Source organism: Dendrobates tinctorius, unplaced genomic scaffold, assembly GCF_039654945.1.
Source record: "Dendrobates tinctorius isolate UK_male_01 unplaced genomic scaffold, ASM3965494v1 ptg000155l, whole genome shotgun sequence".
Lineage (NCBI taxonomy): Eukaryota > Metazoa > Chordata > Amphibia > Anura > Dendrobatidae > Dendrobates > Dendrobates tinctorius.
In genome coordinates this window covers 14,579,218-14,597,408 of record NW_027361822.1, presented here as the reverse complement: position 1 = coordinate 14,597,408, position 18,191 = coordinate 14,579,218, and the positions used below count along the sequence as shown (strand labels likewise).

Genomic DNA, 18,191 nt, shown 5'->3' with positions numbered 1-18,191 from the left:
GTTCTGCCATGCCCTGTTCAATTTTACTGAAAAAATGGCGCACTGGTCTGTTGAGGTCGGCCTCCAGACGGCCAAGGCGCTGGTCAACAGAGTGGAAGCGGTGTTCCATGTGGTTAAAACCACGTTCCATCAGGGAAAAACCGCTTTCCATTCTGGCGGACAGCGCCTTGAGGCTGGCCTGAAAGGCCTTGCTCAAGTGCATGAACTCGGGCATGACAGGCCTGTCCGAGGCCCTCTGCCGCTGGCGGGTAGTGCCCGCATAACCAGTGACAGAGACCTGGGACAGGGGAACACCTGATGGACCAGCTTCCTGGTCACCAGCTGTTTGTGTTGCTGACCTGCAAGATGCTTCCTGGCTGTCGGATGGCTGGGACGGGTCCGAGGTCGATCGATGAAGAACCGCTCCCGGGACAGGTTGCAGGGTGCTGCTCCAAGTGCTGAGGAAAGAAAGGGAAAACATTAGTATCATGCATTTACAAGAAGCATCACTTGTGGAATAGAAAAGCACATAGTAATAAAAAACAAAAGAAAAAAAAAAACTTACGCTCTGCTGGCAAGGAGCGGTCTCAGGAAAGCCAACTCGCGATGATAGCGGTACTTTCTTCTGCGCCTTGCCGCTGAACCACTGCAAACCTGTCCCTCAGTGTTGAAGCGGTCCTTCATCGAGCGCAAACGTGTGCGTATTTTGTTCACTGTTGGGAAAAAAAATAAAAAACGTTAGACAATGCACTGAAGACAAGATAATTATCAGCACACACCTGATAGAACTTTGCAAACAGTCAATGCTGTAGCACAAAAAAATTCTATACACAATGCAGTCACTGTTGATCCTGAGGACACTGTTATGTTTCCTGCTAGAATATACTGTATGTGGCAGCCAAAACAACAGTATCATCCGGAGCAAGAGTGAAAACAGGATCAAGACAGCATTTGAAAAAGCAATCACTGTTTTCCAAAAGGCATTGGTGTGTTTGATGCAATAATATATCTTGCCACAAACACACCAGCACCATCAGGACCATAAATCAATGCAGCTTCAAGACAGCAGTTCTAAACAAAAAGCAATCACTGTTTTCCACAAGGCATTGGTGTGTTTGATGCAAGAATATATCTTGCCACAAACACACCAGCACCATCAGGACCATAAATCAATGCAGCTTCAAGACAGCAGTTCAATACAAAAAGCAATCATTGTTTTCCACAAGGCATTGGTGTGTTTGATGCAAGAATATATCTTGCCACAAACACACCAGCACCATCAGGACCATAAATCAATGCAGCTTCAAGACAGCAGTTCAATACAAAAGCAATCACTGTTTTCCACAAGGCATTGGTGTGTTTGATGCAAGAATATATCTTGCCATAAACACACCAGCACCATCAGGACCATAAATCAATGCAGCTTCAAGACAGCAGTTGTAAACAAAAAGCAATCACTGTTTTCCACAAGGCATTGGTGTGTTTGATGCAAGAATATATCTTGCCACAAACACACCAGCACCATCAGGACCATAAATCAATGCAGCTTCAAGACAGCAGTTCAATACAAAAAGCAATCACTGTTTTCCACAAGGCATTGGTGTGTTTGATGCAAGAATATATCTTGCCACAAACACACCAGCACCATCAGGACCATAAATTAATGCAGCTTCAAGTCAGCAGTTCTAAGCAAAAAGCAATCACTGTTTTCTACAAGGCATTGGTGTGTTTGATGCAAGAATATATCTTGCCACAAACACACCAGCACCACCAGGACCATAAATCAATGCAACTTCAAGACAGCAGTTCTAAACAAAAAGCAATTACTGTTTTCCACAAGGCATTGGTGTGTTTGATGCAAGAATATATCTTGCCACAAACACACCAGCACCATCTGGACAAAAAAATCAATGTAGTATCACAGAGCATCTTTATATTTACTGAACGCCCTTTTTGAAGTTGGAGAGGCGGTGTCCCAGCCATCCATCATTACTGCGGCCACCTCATTCCAGAGCTGCCGGGTCACCACTGTGTCTTTGTACTGCTGGTCACGGCTGTCCCACAACGGGATACGCTCCTCAACAAGGCAGATGAGGTGCTCGTTGTCTATGTACACTTCTTCGTCATCCCGTTGTGGAACCTAGAAAAAAAAAATATTAGGATGTTTGTAATTTTGGAGAATGAAAAAGATAGAAAAAGAAACAGAGAAGAAGCAAGATAAAAGATGAAAATAAAGACAGAAAAAAAAAGGACAGATTATATACTAACATTGCGTCTCCTCGCCACGACTTGACTTCGCTGCTCCCACTCAGACTGCTCCCGCTCAGACTGATCCCGCACTTCATCTTCACTGCCCGTGTCCGATGTCTGTAAAGAAAAAAAGAAATTACAACACATTTCTAGAGGCAGCTAAACTTACCCAAAGGCAGCAACATCCTCACCTCACGATCAGCTTGGGCCAGTTCTTGCCGAGATGGTGAATAGACCGATCCAGAAGAAGACATGCTGAAATTTAAACAAAAAATACATTAGTACATAATAAATTGTACAGGACACACAGACATTATGTTGAAGAATACTCACATTTTGGCTTCTGAAGCTTGAATCCACAGTAGGAAAGCTATTGTAGGTTCTTGACTGGTCTCTGCAAGGCTGTCTGTAAAGTATAGGTCTGACCCTGAAGACACCTTCTTTTATCTAGACTCCTCTCAAGCAGTGTTGCTTGTTTAGGGGGAGGTTTAGACAAGTGTCTAGAAATTGTTTACTCAAATCGCGTGCGCGCACAAAGCGCTGACTTGCGCGCATCCAAGCGCACGTCAGCGACCCCATAGACGGTAATGCTATTTTTGGGCGCACACCGTGCACGCACGATTTTGTTAGCGATGTAGGCGGAACAAAGGATGCAACATGTAGCGTACAGCGCATCTGGGCACACATGTAAAATGCGCAGAGCACACTAAACGCTGATGAGCGCGTACAATCACAAGACCCTGCGACCACCATGTTAAAGATAGGGGAACATTGCGTGTGCGCCCGATAGCGCACGATGCGCTGCGCGATAAAACGCTAGTGTGAAACCAACCTTACATCAGCACAATTTTTGAAACTTTTTTTGTTAGGAAGTTAGAAGGGTTAAAAGTTGACCAGCGATTTCTCATTTTTTACGGTTCACGTCACATTTAAAGTGTTTTTGGGGAGGACATATATGAAAGAAAATACCCAAAAGTGGTACCATTCTAAAAACTGCACTCCTCAAAACCACATTCAAGAAGTTTATTAACCCTTCAGGTGCTTCACAGAAAACTGAAGCAATGTGGAAGGAAAAAAAAATAACATTTACGGTAGCTTTTTTTCACAAGCATTTTACTTTAGACCCACTTTTTGCATTTTTGCAAGGGGAATAGGAGAATATGGACCCCAAAAATTGTGCAATTTCTCCAGAGTACGTTGGTACAGTGTATGTGGGAGAAAACTCCTGTTTGGGCACACAGTAGGGCTCAGAAAGGAAGGTGTGACTGGAATCTAAATTTAGTTGTGCAATTTCTCCTGAGTACCCCATATGTGGGGAAAAAGTACAGTTTGAGCGCACAATAGGGTTCATAAGGGAAGTAGTGATGTTTTGGAACACAGACTTTGATGGAATGGTCTGCGGGTGTTATGTCGCATTTGGAAAGCCTCTGATGTGCCTAAACAGTAAAAAAACAAAAAACATAAGTTACCCCATTTTGGAAATTACACCCCTCAAGGATTTTATCAAGGGGTATAGTGAGCCTTTTGAACCCACAGTTACTACACAGAATTTGATAACATTAGTTTGTATTTTCATATTGAAATTTTATTTTTTACATAAATGTAGTTTTAGCCCCAAATTTTCACAATGGATAATAGGAGAAAACGAACCCCATAATTTGTTACACAATTTCTCCCTAACGCGATGATACCCCATATGTGGTCAAAAACTTCTGTTTGTGTACATTGCAGGTCTGGGAAAGGAAAGAATGCTATTAGTCTAGAAAAGATTGTGAAAGCCATGTCGCATTTGGAGAGCCCCTGACATGCAAAAACAAAAGAAACCCCATCCCAAAACTTACATCATTTTGGAAACTAGACCCCTCAAGGAATTCATCTAGTGGTGTACTGAGCATTTTTAACCTACAGGTGATTCACAAAACTTTATAACATTTAGATGAGAGATCAAACAATTACATTTTTTCCACTAAAATAAAATTTTAGCAACTAATTTATGATTTAGACAAAGGGTAATGGAAGAAATTGGACTCCACAATTGTACAATTTCTCCCAAATGTGGCGGTACCCCATATGTGGTTGTACATTACTGTTTGAGCACACGGCAAAGATCGGATGAGAAGGAGTGCTACTTGGCTTTTAGAATGGGAATTCTTACAAAGGAAAACACCAAAAGGAACTAAATAGTAGTAAAATATAAAGCTTTATTAGGGACTAAAATTTTAAAACCATATACCTGAAAATAGATAGGGATGTGACAGAGGTAAGCCAATAAGGTGGAACCACAGTAAGAGTCAGGCAAACAAACAGGCTTGTAGATGATAAACCAATTCGCTTAAAAGTGCTAGTGCAAATGTGCAATACTATATACCCAAAAATAGAGTCTGGAAAATGAATGTATCCAGACCAAGGGATAAAGCAAAAAATCCAAGGAGGCTGTGTACCAGATCAAGGACATAAAGTGCAGAGCTATGAAATGTGTAGAGAAATAGTACAATAGTTGCCTGAGTTGTTACCTGGGACTCTGTGGTGCCACCCGCCCCAACGCACGTTAGTGTTATGCCTTCTTCCGTGGGAGCACATTTCATAGCTCTGCACTTTATGTCCTTGATCTGGTACACAGCCTCCTTTATTCTTTTGCTTTATTCCTTGGCATGGATACATTAATTTTCCAGACTATATTGTTGGGTATATAGTATTGCACATATGCACTTGCACTTTTGAGCGAATTGGTTTATCATCTACAAGCCTGTTTGTTTGCCTGACTCTAACTGTGGTTCCACCTTATTGGCTTACCTCTGTCACATCCCTATCTATTTTCAGTTATATGGTTTTATAATTTTTATCTCTAATAAAGCTTTATATTTTACTACTATTTGGTTCCTTTTGGTGTTTTCCATTGTATGAATTCCTTGATTTATGCACTGAACCTTCTTTGTCCATCTTTGAACCTTTATACTAATCAGTTGATCAGGTTTTTTCTTTGTGGGTGTTGGCCTTGTTATAGGTTTCATTTTGGCTTTTAGAATACAGACTCCATTTAAATAGATTGTGGGTTCCATTAGCTGAGGTGCCAAAACAGCAAAACCCACCCACGTGACCTTGTATTTGAAACTTCACTGCCTAAGGAATTCATCAAGGGGTGTAGTGAGTATCTTAAATCCATAGGTGCCTCACAGAATTTTATAACATTGAGATGTGGAAATATCACATTTTAGTGGTAAAAATATAATTTTTGTATTTGCTGCAAATTTGTCAGGTACACAAGGGTTAATAGGTGAAACTGGACCCCATAATTTATTGCGCAAATTCTCCCAAACATGGTGATGCCCATGTCGTCAGAAGGAACTGTTAGCACACACGTCAGGGCTGTGAAGGAAGGAGCGCTATTTGGCTTTTGGAGAACATATTTTGCTAGAATAGATTGCGGGCAACATTTAGCAAGCCCCTAAGTTGCCAGAACAGGAGAATTGTGCAAATTGTTATAGCAGTAAATCACAGCTTGCTGCACATACAAAAAATCATACAGTGGATACGCCATTTTCATGTTCAGAATGTACGAAGTGTTTTAATCGGAAATCACAGCTTACTGTACATCTAAAGACTCACAAGGGGGAGAAGCCGTTTTCATGTTCGGAATGTGGGAAATGCTTTACCCAGAAATCAGGTCTTCTTAGACATCAAATAATTCATACAGGGGAGAAGCAGTTTTCATGTATCATATGTGGGAAGTGTTTTAACCAAAAGTCAGCTGTAATTGTACACCAGAGAATTCACACAGGAAAACCATTTTCATGCTCAGAATGTGGAAAAAGCTGTATCAACAAATCAGATCTTCTTAACCATCAAAATACTCACACAGGGGAGCGTGGCGATGTAGTGGAGCTGAGAGGACGCGTCCAGGCACAGTTCCCATTTTCCTGGCTAAGATCCTGACTTTATAACGCAGTGAATGGGGTTTAACTGCAAGCAATGTGGTCCCCTGGGGGTTTCTGGCTCCTGGTGAGGTGCGGTGCACTGCTCCGGTGAGTCGGGCTCTGGGAAAGCTCCGGCGGGAAATAAGGCCTGTGGACGACGGCGCCATCTTCTACTGTGCGCTCCGATAGGAGGCACAGCACTGTTGATCCCACTTCCGAAGGGACTGACCGGACGGCGCGGCTGTCTTTTGGAGGTACCTGAGGGGGAAGCGTGGTGTGAGAGCTGAGAAATGAGCTCCACGCTCCCTCATTAACAATATAGCTGGTCCTCGGTACCCGCCATTTTTGGGGTTCTCTGGACTCTTATTGCTGTCCCTGCAGACGCTGCAGCTCCTTCTGCTACACAGGACTTGCACAACAGCTTGAGGCTATGTGCACACGCTGCGGTTTTTGCTGCGGATCCGCTGCGGATCTGCAGACAGTGTACAGTAGCATGTAAGTCTACGTGATTTACATTCTGCAGTGCACATGCTGCGGATTTTTAACTGCGGAAAAGCTGCGGTTTTGAATCCGCAGAAAGAAATGACATGTCACTTCTTTTCTACAGATTCTGCTGCGGTTTACCATCTCCTCCATTGTAGAGGTGATAAACCGCAGGGGAAAACCGCAGGTCAATCCGCAGGTCATTTTACCTGCGGTTCCGCAGATACAAATCCGCAGACCAATCCGCAGCATGTGCACATAGCCTTAGACTCACCATAGAACTCAGCACTCCACTTTATTAATCTGCTCAGAGTTGTCTGCACTCCTCTATATTACTGCGCTAAGACTAGTTTTTATATACAGTGGGGCAAAAAAGTATTTAGTCAGTCAGCAATAGTGCAAGTTCCTCCACTTAAAAAGATGAGAGGCGTCTGTAATTTACATCATAGGTAGACCTCAACTATAGGAGACAAACTGAGAAAAAAAAATCCAGAAAATCACATTGTCTGTTTTTTTTTCATTTTATTTGCATATTATGGTGGAAAATAAGTATTTGGTCAGAAACAAGCAATCGAGATTTCTGGCTCTCACAGACCTGTAACTTCTTCTTTAAGAGTCTCCTCTTTCCTCCACTCATTACCTGTAGTAATGGCACCTGTTTAAACTTGTTATCAGTATAAAAAGACACCTGTGCACACCCTCAAACAGTCTGACTCCAAACTCCACTATGGTGAAGACCAAAGAGCTGTCAAAGGACACCAGAAACAAAATTGTAGCCCTGCACCAGGCTGGGAAGACTGAATCTGCAATAGCCAACCAGCTTGGAGTGAAGAAATCAACTGTGGGAGCAATAATTAGAAAATAGAAGACATACAAGACCACTGATAATCTCCCTCGATCTGGTGCTCCACGCAAAATCCCACCCCGTGGGGTCAGAATGATCACAAGAACGGTGAGCAAAAATCCCAGAACCACGCGGGGGGACCTAGTGAATGAACTGCAGAGAGCTGGGACCAATGTAACAAGGCCTACCATAAGTAACACACTACGCCACCATGGACTCAGATCCTGCAGTGCCAGACGTGTCCCACTGCTTAAGCCTGTACATGTCCGGGCCCGTCTGAAGTTTGCTAGAGAGCATTTGGATGATCCAGAGGAGTTTTGGGAGAATGTCCTATGGTCTGATGAAACCAAACTGGAACTGTTTGGTAGAAACACAACTTGTCGTGTTTGGAGGAAAAAGAATACTGAGTTGCATCCATCAAACACCATACCTACTGTAAAGCATGGTGTTGGAAACATCATGCTTTGGGGCTATTTCTCTGCAAGGGGGCCAGGACGACTGATCCGGGTACATGAAAGAATGAATGGGGCCATGTATCGTGAGATTTTGAGTGCAAACCTCCGTCCATCAGCAAGGGCATTGAAGATGAAACGTGGCTGGGTCTTTTAACATGACAATGATCCAAAGCACACCGCCAGGGCAACGAAGGAGTGGCTTCGTAAGAAGCATTTCATGGTCCTGGAGTGGCCTAGCCAGTCTCCAGATCTCAACCCTCTAGAAAACCTTTGGAGGGAGTTGAAAGTCCGTGTTGCCAAGCGAAAAGCCAAAAACATCACTGCTCTAGAGGAGATCTGCATGGAGGAATGGGCCAACATACCAACAACAGTGTGTGGCAACCTTGTGAAGACTTACAGAAAACGTTTGACCTCTGTCATTGCCAACAAAGGATATATCACAAAGTATTGAGATGAAATTTTGTTTCTGACCAAATACTTATTTTCCACCATAATATGCAAATAAAATGAAAAAAAAACAGACAATGTGATTTTCTGGATTTTTTTTTCTCAGTTTGTCTCCCATAGTTGAGGTCTACCTATGATGTAAATTACAGCTGCCTCTCATCTTTTTAAGTGGTGGAACTTGCACTATTGCTGACTGACTAAATACTTTTTTGCCCCACTGTATATATATCTTATAATAGCTCTGTTTCAACTGGAAACAGAGGAAGAGGGGACTCTATAAATATACGTTCACTCACCTTGCTATACTACATTATTGTTGGGCAACACAGTGGCATGGTGGCTTAGTGGATAGCGCTGGAGTCCTGGGTTCGAATCCCACCGAGGACAACATCTGCAAGGAGTTTATATGTTCTCCCCGTGTTTGCGTGGGTTTCCTCCGGGTACTCCGGTTTCCTCCCACCTTCCAAAGACATACTGATAGGGAGTTTAGATTGTGAGCCCCATTGAGGACAGTGATGATAATGTGTGCAAACTGTTAAGCGCTGCGGAATATGTTAGCACTATATAAAAATAAAATTATTATTTATTATAAAAGCCCCCAAAAGTGATGCCATTGTAGAAATTGCACCTCAATTAATTCATCTATGGCTGCAGTGACTATTTTGTAATATCCATACCAGTTTTTTTCTGGAAAATGGCAAATATGCCAGTTTAGTGCCCCTATACAGTGTAGAGCCCCTCATATATTGTAGCGCCACCATACATTGTGCCCAGCTTGTGCATCTTACGATGCACACCCCGTAAATTGCTAAGTGCTCTCTCCCCACTACAATAGTGCCAAACGTGGGCGCTTACTGTCCTTTAGACACCATTGGCCTCAGAAGGAGGGGACATTTTTGGGAGAGCAGAATTCACTGGATTTTATATATTTTATTTGAGGGGCGAGAGCCATGTCACTTTTACAGCAATCTCAAGAATAGAGCTCTAATTTCCCAATCAGAATGGAGTGGTGTTCTTGTGAATGGTAGTGGTTCTACAAATACACTGTGTTCCAAATTATTATGCAAAAAATATTTCCTCATATTTTCTCTAAATTACCTATATGAATTGCAGTCATTGTTATTTTCCAGTCATCTAATATTCTAGTATAATTGCAATGTTTTTTTAACAAACTGCCTATGAAAACAGTATATTTTTAAAAATAATAAACACTCAAACTGCATGTTCCAAATTATTATGCACAGCAGAGTTTTCAACCTTTTTATTTTGAACAAAAAAATGGTCAATTCTGAAATTATAAGCATTATCAGCTTATTACAAAATGAAATCAAACAGTTTTCTAGTCAAAACTTTATTCTAGGTGATGTTACATTTGCACATAGGACCCCTTGTTCGAAAGAAGCTTCTGAACTCTCTCGTCCATTGAATTTGTCAGTTTTTGGTTTGTGCTTCAGTTGTTTTGCATGTGGACAGAATACCCTCCCAGAGCTGTTGCTTAGATGTGAACTGCCTCCCGCCATCATAGACACTCCTTTTGATGATGCTCCAGAGGTTCTCAATGGGGTTGAAGTCAGGGGAAGATGGTGGCCACACCATAAGTTTGTCCTCTTTTATGCCCATAGCAGCCAGAGATGCAGATGTGTTATTTGCAGCATGAGACGGTGCTTTATCATGCATGAAAATGATCTTGCTGCGGAAAGCACGGTTCTTCCTCTTGAACCATGGCAGGAAGTGCTGGTTTAGAAACTCCACATAGATGATGGAGTTCATCTTTACCCCTTCAGGGATCCTAAAGGGGCCGACAATCTCTCTCCCCATGATTCCAGCCCAAAACATTACTCCACCTCCTACTTGTTGGCGCCTTAGCCGTGTTTTCATGGGGTGTCCATCAACCAGCCATCCTCCACTCCATCCATCTGGACCATCGAGCGTTGCACGGCACTCATCGGTGAACAAAACAGTTTGGAAGTCAGTCTTCATGTATCGTTTGGCCCACTGGAGCCGTTTCTGCTTGTGTGCAGTGGATAGAGGTGGTCGACAGGATGACTTGCGCACAGCTGCAAACCTCTGAAGGACCCTGCATCTTGTTGTTCGGGGGACGTTGGAGGCACCAGCAGCTTCAAAAACTTGTCTGCTGCTAGGACAAGGCATTTTTGCAGCTGCTCTTTTAACCTGACGCAATTGCCTGTTGGAAAGAGTCCTCAATTTTTCCTCATCAGCACGCACACGTGTGTGCTGGGAATCAGCTACATACTTCTTGATTGTGCGATGATCACGATGAAGTGTCTTGGCAATGTTGATTGTAGTCATGCCTTGACCTAAATACTCCACAATTTGTTGCTTCTCAGCAGCCGACACATCCTTTTTCTTTCCCATTTTGGCAAAAAATGTAGGCTGCTTAATAATGTGGAACATCCTTCTTAAGTAGTCTTGCCTTTATTTGGACACACCTGCCAAACTAATTTGCACAGGTATCTGCAGTTGCTTTCAGTGATATAAAGAGCCCTGACACACATCACCATCAATGAGTTTAAATGACAAACAAAAAATTTCTAACCTTATCACTCCTAAACTCTTTTTGCGTAATAATTTGGAACATAGTTTACTGAAGTTAGCACATATGAACTGGAAACTGAATATCCCTTCAAATTTATGTCTCCAGGTGAAATAGTATGAAAAGTATTACATTCTTTACCTTCATCTTCCATTGGGAAAAATTCTTTCCAGTTTCTGATGAAGGTCTAGATTTAGGGACCGAATTGCCATTAAAACTTTTTGTTCAATTACTGCCACGCAGAGTGCAAAGTCTCCTTCACTACTGTCTCTAAATTGGGTCCTAGATAACCTACCACTAAGCCACTTTGTTGTCAATCCTAAAAAGCTTCAGTCCAATCTATACAGTAGCAGCACAAGTGTTGAAATGCTAAAAAAAAAAAACATACTACTGATTTTACTGATGTTTTTGTGGAAAAGCTTTTACGGGGCAATATTTTCAAGCACATAGCTATAGCAATGAGATGGATAGAAAGTTTTCAAAATTTTCGCATAATACGATTGTTCCCCAACAAAAGGTTAATTTCCTTAAACAAAATGTGACCTGACAAATTCTACAAGGTCTGTAATTCTCCTCTGGCTACTAGTACAAAAAGGGTAGGTCATTATACACAATCTCAGACAATCCCACCTTTTTACCCGGACTATCTTTCAAGTAAATATCACCCTCTTCACTTTGCTCATGTAGTATCTAACGCATCTTTAATACCCCTCAACGAGATATTTCAAGACTGCTCTATCCCTCCAAGAGCCGACTACGACTATAGACAATTGCAACATTTCCATTCCCATGTTAGAAAAGATAGACGGCTCAAGAGGGATCTTACAAATTTTGAAAAACTATGCCTGTCGTCGTCTCCACCCTTGCACTCCATCTCATTGCTTTATAAACACCTAAGGCTGTGTGCACATGTAGTTTTAGGTCCTGCGGTTTCTCCCGCGCGTATTTGGAAAAATCTGCAGGTAAATTCTCAGGTCAAAAGACCTGCGGTTTAGCCCTACAATGGAGGTGTGAAACCGCTGCGGATTCCGCACAAAGAATTGACATGCTGTGGATTAGAACCTGCGGAAAAATCCACAGCATGTGCACTGCATTTTTCAGTTTACCATTGAAAACAATGATACTGTACAACGCAGCTAAATCTGCTGCGGACCCGCAGTCTGAAACGCTGCGGATCCGCAGCAGAATCCGCAACGTGTGCACATGGCCTAACAGCCCATACTACAACTGTCAGACCATCCTATTGCGATGCATGGGAAAGAGAACTGGGAAAATCTTTTGAAGACTCACAATGGGCTAAATGTTTTCAATTTGCTCACAAAACGTCAATTGCAACCAAAGCTCAAGAGACCTTCTTTAAGATCATCTCCAGATGGTACCGGGTTCCCGTATTACTTCATAAGTGGTTTCCCGCAGTATCAGATAGATGATGGAGATGTGGAGTGGAGGAGGGGATGATGACACACATTTGGTGGCGCTGTCCCATAATAGGTTTCTGGACTCAGGTAATTCAGACTACTAAAAAATGACTAGTCTCTCTGTGCCCGACTCTTCTGAATGTCTTTTCCTCTTTATGATCCCAGCTAGTCTCACTAGATACAAAAAATGTTTAATAAGCTTCCTTATACACACTGCTAAGAATATCATTCCTCGTCACTGGAAAAGTACTTCTCTACCTACTCTGGAAGAGTGGTTCTGTGAAATAGCCCTTCTAAATAGGAAGAAACATTTGATTGCCCAATCCCCCACTGACTGTGATAGATACTGCGAGACTGGATTGAATACCAGGAATCCGATGCCTACCGTCTTCCATCAGAATGATGTGACCCACCCTTTTCCCCAATGCGTCTCTTCTCTGTCTGGATTGTGCTCTGCGTTGGTTCGTGCCTGGCTGCACTATGTATGGTTTCCATTGGACTTTAGTAACTTCATAATTGTAGTACTGATGGCTTAAAATGTTCCCTTCCCTCCTTTTTCTTCCTATAAGGCTAGTTTCACACTAGCGTTTATTCCACGCAGCGCACGGCACCGCTAAGCCCCGCCCCCTGCCGACTCCCTGCCCGCCCCATCCGGTCATCACCGCCTACTATCGCACACGGCTGCATGCGATCTGCGCATCCTATCTTTAGCATAGGGTGCGCTAGTAGGATTTTGGCGTGCACTGCGCGCTTTTGAAGGTGCACCGAATGCAGCATGTTGCATTTCGGCGCTCTCGGCGCACCCTCAAAAGTGCGCAGCGCACGCCAAAATCCTACTAGCGCACGATCTGTGCACCCTATGCTAAAGACAGGGTGCGCAGATCGCATGCAGCCGTGTGCGATAGTAGGTCGGCGATGACCGGATAGGGCGGGCAGTGAGCCGGCAGGGGCGGGGCTTAGCGGATCCGTGCGCTGCGTGGAATAAACGCTAGTGTGAAACTAGCCTAACTTGATGTTTTATTGGACATTATATTTATATTCTATGATATATTGATGCTGATATTGTCCTAGTTATTCTTTTTTTTTTTTTGTATTTTTGTAATTGAAGATTTAACCTTTCAATAAAAATAGAATTTTGAAAAAGGATATGCCAGCTATGCCTCAACTCTATTGTTAAGGCAGCGAAAAAAGATAGTTTAAACTAAAAGCATTTCAGTTTTAAAAGTAAACATTTATTAACAATTAGAAACAACAAGTATATGTTAATGTGTAGTATTCTATGCACTTGGTTGATATATAGATGTGCTATTTGTCTTCTTGACCTACTTATCAGTGAACTATATTCAAAGAAAATGAGTGGCTATTTCCCTTTGTGAGTTTTGTGATGCTTAATAAGATATTTTTTGTGTACAAAACATTTCCCACATTGTGAACATGAATATGGCTTCTCCCCTCTGTGATTTTTTTGGTGGTCAACAAGACTGGATGTCCGAGTAAAACTTTTCCCACATTCTGAACATGAATATGGCTTCTGCCCTGTGTGTGTTCCCTGATGTGTAACAAGATAGGATTTATGGGTAAAACATTTCCCACATTCTTGACATGAAAATGACTTTTGCCCTGTATGAATTTTCTGGTGTGTAACAAGATTTGACTTATATCTAAAACATTTCCCACATTCTAAACATGAAAATGGCTTCTCCCCTGTATGAATTCTCTGATGTGTAATAAGATTTGGCTTAAATCTATAGCATTTCCCACAGTCTGAACATGAAAATGGCTTCTGCCCTGTATGAACTCTCTGATGTGTAACAAGATTTGATTTTACAGTAAAACCTCTTCCACATTCTGAGCATGAAAATGGCTTCTCCCCTGTATGAATTATCTGATGTGTAACAAGATTTGCTTTACATGTAAAACCTTTCCCACATTCCTGACACAAAAATGGCTTTTCTGTTTTGTGAATTTGTTTATGTTTAACAAGATTTAATTTAACACTATAACTTTTCTCACAATCTGTACATGAATATGGCTTCTCCCCTGTGTGAAGCCTCTGATGTGTAACAAGATCTGATTTCTGTTTAAAACATTTCCCACATTCAGAACATGAAAATGGCTTCACGTCTGTATGAATTATCTGATGTTTAATAAGACTTGCTTTTATTGTAAAACATCTTCCACATTCCGGACATGAAAATGGCTTCTCCCCTGTGTGAATTCTCTCATGTCTAGCAAGATTTGCTTTTACTGTAAAACCTCTTCCACATTCTGAGCACGAAAATGGCTTCTCTCCCGTGTGAGTTTTCCAATGCTGAGCAAGCTGTGATTTTCCTACAAAACATTTCCCACATTCTGGGCATAAAAATGGCTTCTCCCCTGTGTGAATTTTTTGATGTGTAACAAGATGACTTTTCTGGTTAAAATATTTCCCACATTCCGAACATGAATACTGCTTCTTCCCTGGGAGAGCTCTATTTTTATTTTCTTGAACAGTCTGTGATGAATCAGAAGATAGGACATTTTCAATAGATTCAGTTGATAGATCTCTGCTGTCAAAGGCTGAGGGTATAGCTGAGTTAATGATATGTTCTTCATAAATGTCTTGTATGAAATCATGATCTTCTGCTTTAAAATCAAAATACATCTGCTGGCCTTCTGAGCTTCTGATACAGTCACCTGTTAAAAAAAAAAAAACTGTTAGGGGTAGGGTCACTTAGGAAATATTAGGAGAAATTAGAATAAGCATCTATAGGCTGCGATTAACCCAATAAATGATTAGAATCCACTCGGATGTCATCCAAGTGTGGTCCGATATTTTCCACGGACCCACAGACATGCATTGCCAATTTTGATCTGACATTCAGATTAAATTAGACAGGTCACCAATTTTTTGGAAAAAAATTGGACATGTGATAGCCCCATAGAATACCATAGGTACAAATGCTATCCGTGAAAACCCCGGATAGCACTCACCCGATATAATGGGTTATGAGCAGAAGTACTTAAAGGGTATTTTTCACCATTTTTTTCCTATCTATCCTGAGAGCACTACAATGTTGTGGCAGAGACCCTGATTACAGTGATGTGTTACTTACTGGGCTGTGTATTGCTGTTTTGATATGATCAGTGTTTTACCAGCAGGATATTACTACTACTGGACAAATGGCCTTGTGCCTTCTAGTCCAACTATGCCCTCAGCACAGCAATGACTAGCAGTTTTCTGTCTCTATACAATGTACACAGAAAGCTGTCTTACATAGCCCAACACCTGAGCTCTCCTAGATCTGCAGCAGAGAATATAGTGACTTCATCATAACTTCTGTGCCTAGTAAACTAAGCGATACATTGTTGGAATCAGTCTCTCAGACCCTACATCATGTTGCTGTCAGATTACATAGTAAAAACCTTCTGACAGATTCCCTTTAAATCTCCAGAATCTTTAGTTCAAAACTGTTTGGATTGTAACTTTTGGATGCTTTGACAGGGACGGTTTAGGTTAATGATTTCTCAGTGCAAGAACTAATAAATTAGTAATCAATTTTATGGACTTTTTTCTTCTTTTAAGTTAATTCAGCCTCAGTCATGTGAATATATATGGTTACTACTCACTTGTGCGGTTATCTGTAGGAACCTCCTCTTTACACCGCTCATCACCCCTCACATATATCTCTGTAGTATTAATATTGGTCAGATTTTTACCCTGAAACAAATATTGTAAAAGTCACAGACAGTTGGAGAAGTCACATCTATGATCAGCTCTAATCCTGCCATCTCCACCGTTCTCATTACACAAGTATAAACCATATAATACTGGTGGATAAAAGACTGAACAAAAGAACTTCATAGTAGAGATGAGAGAATCTTTTGAAATTCGAATTTGTCAGCTTCACCAAAGCCTCCATGTTCACATTGGCCATAAGTAATAGTAAATTAAGGAAACAAGAAAGCGCAAATAGGGTCTTATCCCTCGGATTATTTGCAGATATTAACAAAGAGCTGCTCACCTGATGGCATAGAGCGAAAGCATGTATTTATCAGCTGCTGCAGATCCACGAGCCGCCAACGCGACCTTCTCAGAGACATTTTAATAGAGAAATTGTGGATAATGATACAAATTCAGATGTAAGTGAAAAACTCTGGTGGTTTATTCAACGCGTTTCAAAGTCCATATGACTTCTTCTTCAGGAAATTGATGTCTCTGTGGTAATTTCTGGAAGAAGAAGCCATATGGACTTTGTTACTTGCCCTAGGCAGAAGTCCAATCCTGTGTAGATGTTCAGATCTGCAAAACTTGGAGATGCCAGGAACACCTTGCCTTGTTGCAGTGGTGCGTCGTCACAGTTGAAAATATTTGATGTAGATCCATTATGAAATGCCATAAACCAGACTTTTGTGCCCACAAAAGTAATGGATTTCTGCAGGAAAATATGTAAGCATTTTGGGCCCAAACCAACACAGGGGCCAACCAGGGGGTATAGCATAATTCCATGCTTACAAAATCCAAAAATAGTAATGATGATGATGATGATGATGAAATGCTAATAATGATCATCATATTTAATATTTTCTTTCCCAACACACGCCAAAGAAAGCCCCAAGAAAGTATTAAGAACAATTATAGAACAATGTGAAACAACGGTTGTAGGCCCATACATTGTGGTCCATGAAAAAGCCACGAGAAAGCACCATGGAAACATAACAGACGCAGGGCGACAATATACATTTTCCAATTCTTACTTCGTCCCTTGTTGCATTCTTGTCAGGGTGTTTTCTAATATGATTATGATGGGTAGTCATGGAAGTAGGATAAGTTTGAAAGTTTCGATTCTTCTTCCATTCCTTGGAGCATCATTCTCAGCGTTTTTTCCAATTCAATAAGCTTAGCAGCCTCTTTGAAGTGCCTCAGTAAGCAAAATGCGTCCCTCATCACCGGCAGATAATAATGTCATGTACGCTCCAGTTTCTCTGCTGCCATATTTCCAGCCACCCCAAAGGCTTACTTTGCTCAGACAGACACAATATGCAGCGTTGATTTCATTTTGACGCAACTTCACAAATCAGCCAGTGTAAAGACACACTAATCTGTCCCTCTATATCCTAAAGGACGTTGTTTGCCACATGTGAATGAATGAATGAATGCCCACACACTCTCTTGACCTTGAGCACCATCTTCTTCCCAGGAGTATATTTGTATAAAAAATGTTCCACAATCAAATTGAGGATGTGTATCATATCTGGGATGTGTTATTTTGTCCAAACCTAGCCAATGTTTCTCCCATGGTTGCTTACTAAGTTGCCTAGTTGTAGTTGTTGGTGAGCCAATCACTGGGACCTTTTCTGCTCAATGCAGAAGAGCAACTCCTTCTTCATATGGCTTTTGCCGCCCATGCTCATGAGAATTAAAACATCTATTGTGGGGAGTGTATGCAATGTTCTGCCCTGTTGTTGGTGGGGATGGGGAGATGTCCATCTACTAAAATTTCAGAGGATGTAAAATAAATGCATAAATGCCACCCGATGCTGCAACAAGAACCACAGTTGTGCTCAAAAGTTTACATAACTCAGAAGAATTTTTGCTTTCTTGGCCTTTTTTCAGAGAATATGAATGATAACACAAAAACTTTTTCTCCACTCATGATAAGTGGTTGGGTGAAGCAATTTATTGTCAAACTACTGTGTTTTCTCTTTTTAAATCATAATGACCCTGATCAAAAGTTCACATACCCTGGTGATTTTGGCCTGATAACATGCACAGTTGACACAAATGGGTTTGAATGGCTACTAAAGGCAACATCCTCACCTGTGACCTGTTTGCTCGTAATCAGTGTGTGTGTATAAAAGCTGAGT

General features: G+C 41.6%; 1 protein-coding gene across 1 annotated transcript in view; it reads right to left on the bottom strand.

The window, feature by feature from the left end:
* LOC141051126 (uncharacterized) overlaps window positions 1–18,191 on the bottom strand; it is an 87,584-nt gene that overhangs the window by 18,391 nt on the left and 51,002 nt on the right. The window contains 3 exon segments of the mRNA XM_073548013.1: window positions 11,283–11,295; window positions 13,761–15,020; window positions 15,954–16,044. Coding sequence (XP_073404114.1) covers window positions 11,283–11,295; window positions 13,761–15,020; window positions 15,954–16,044 — 1,364 coding nt within the window.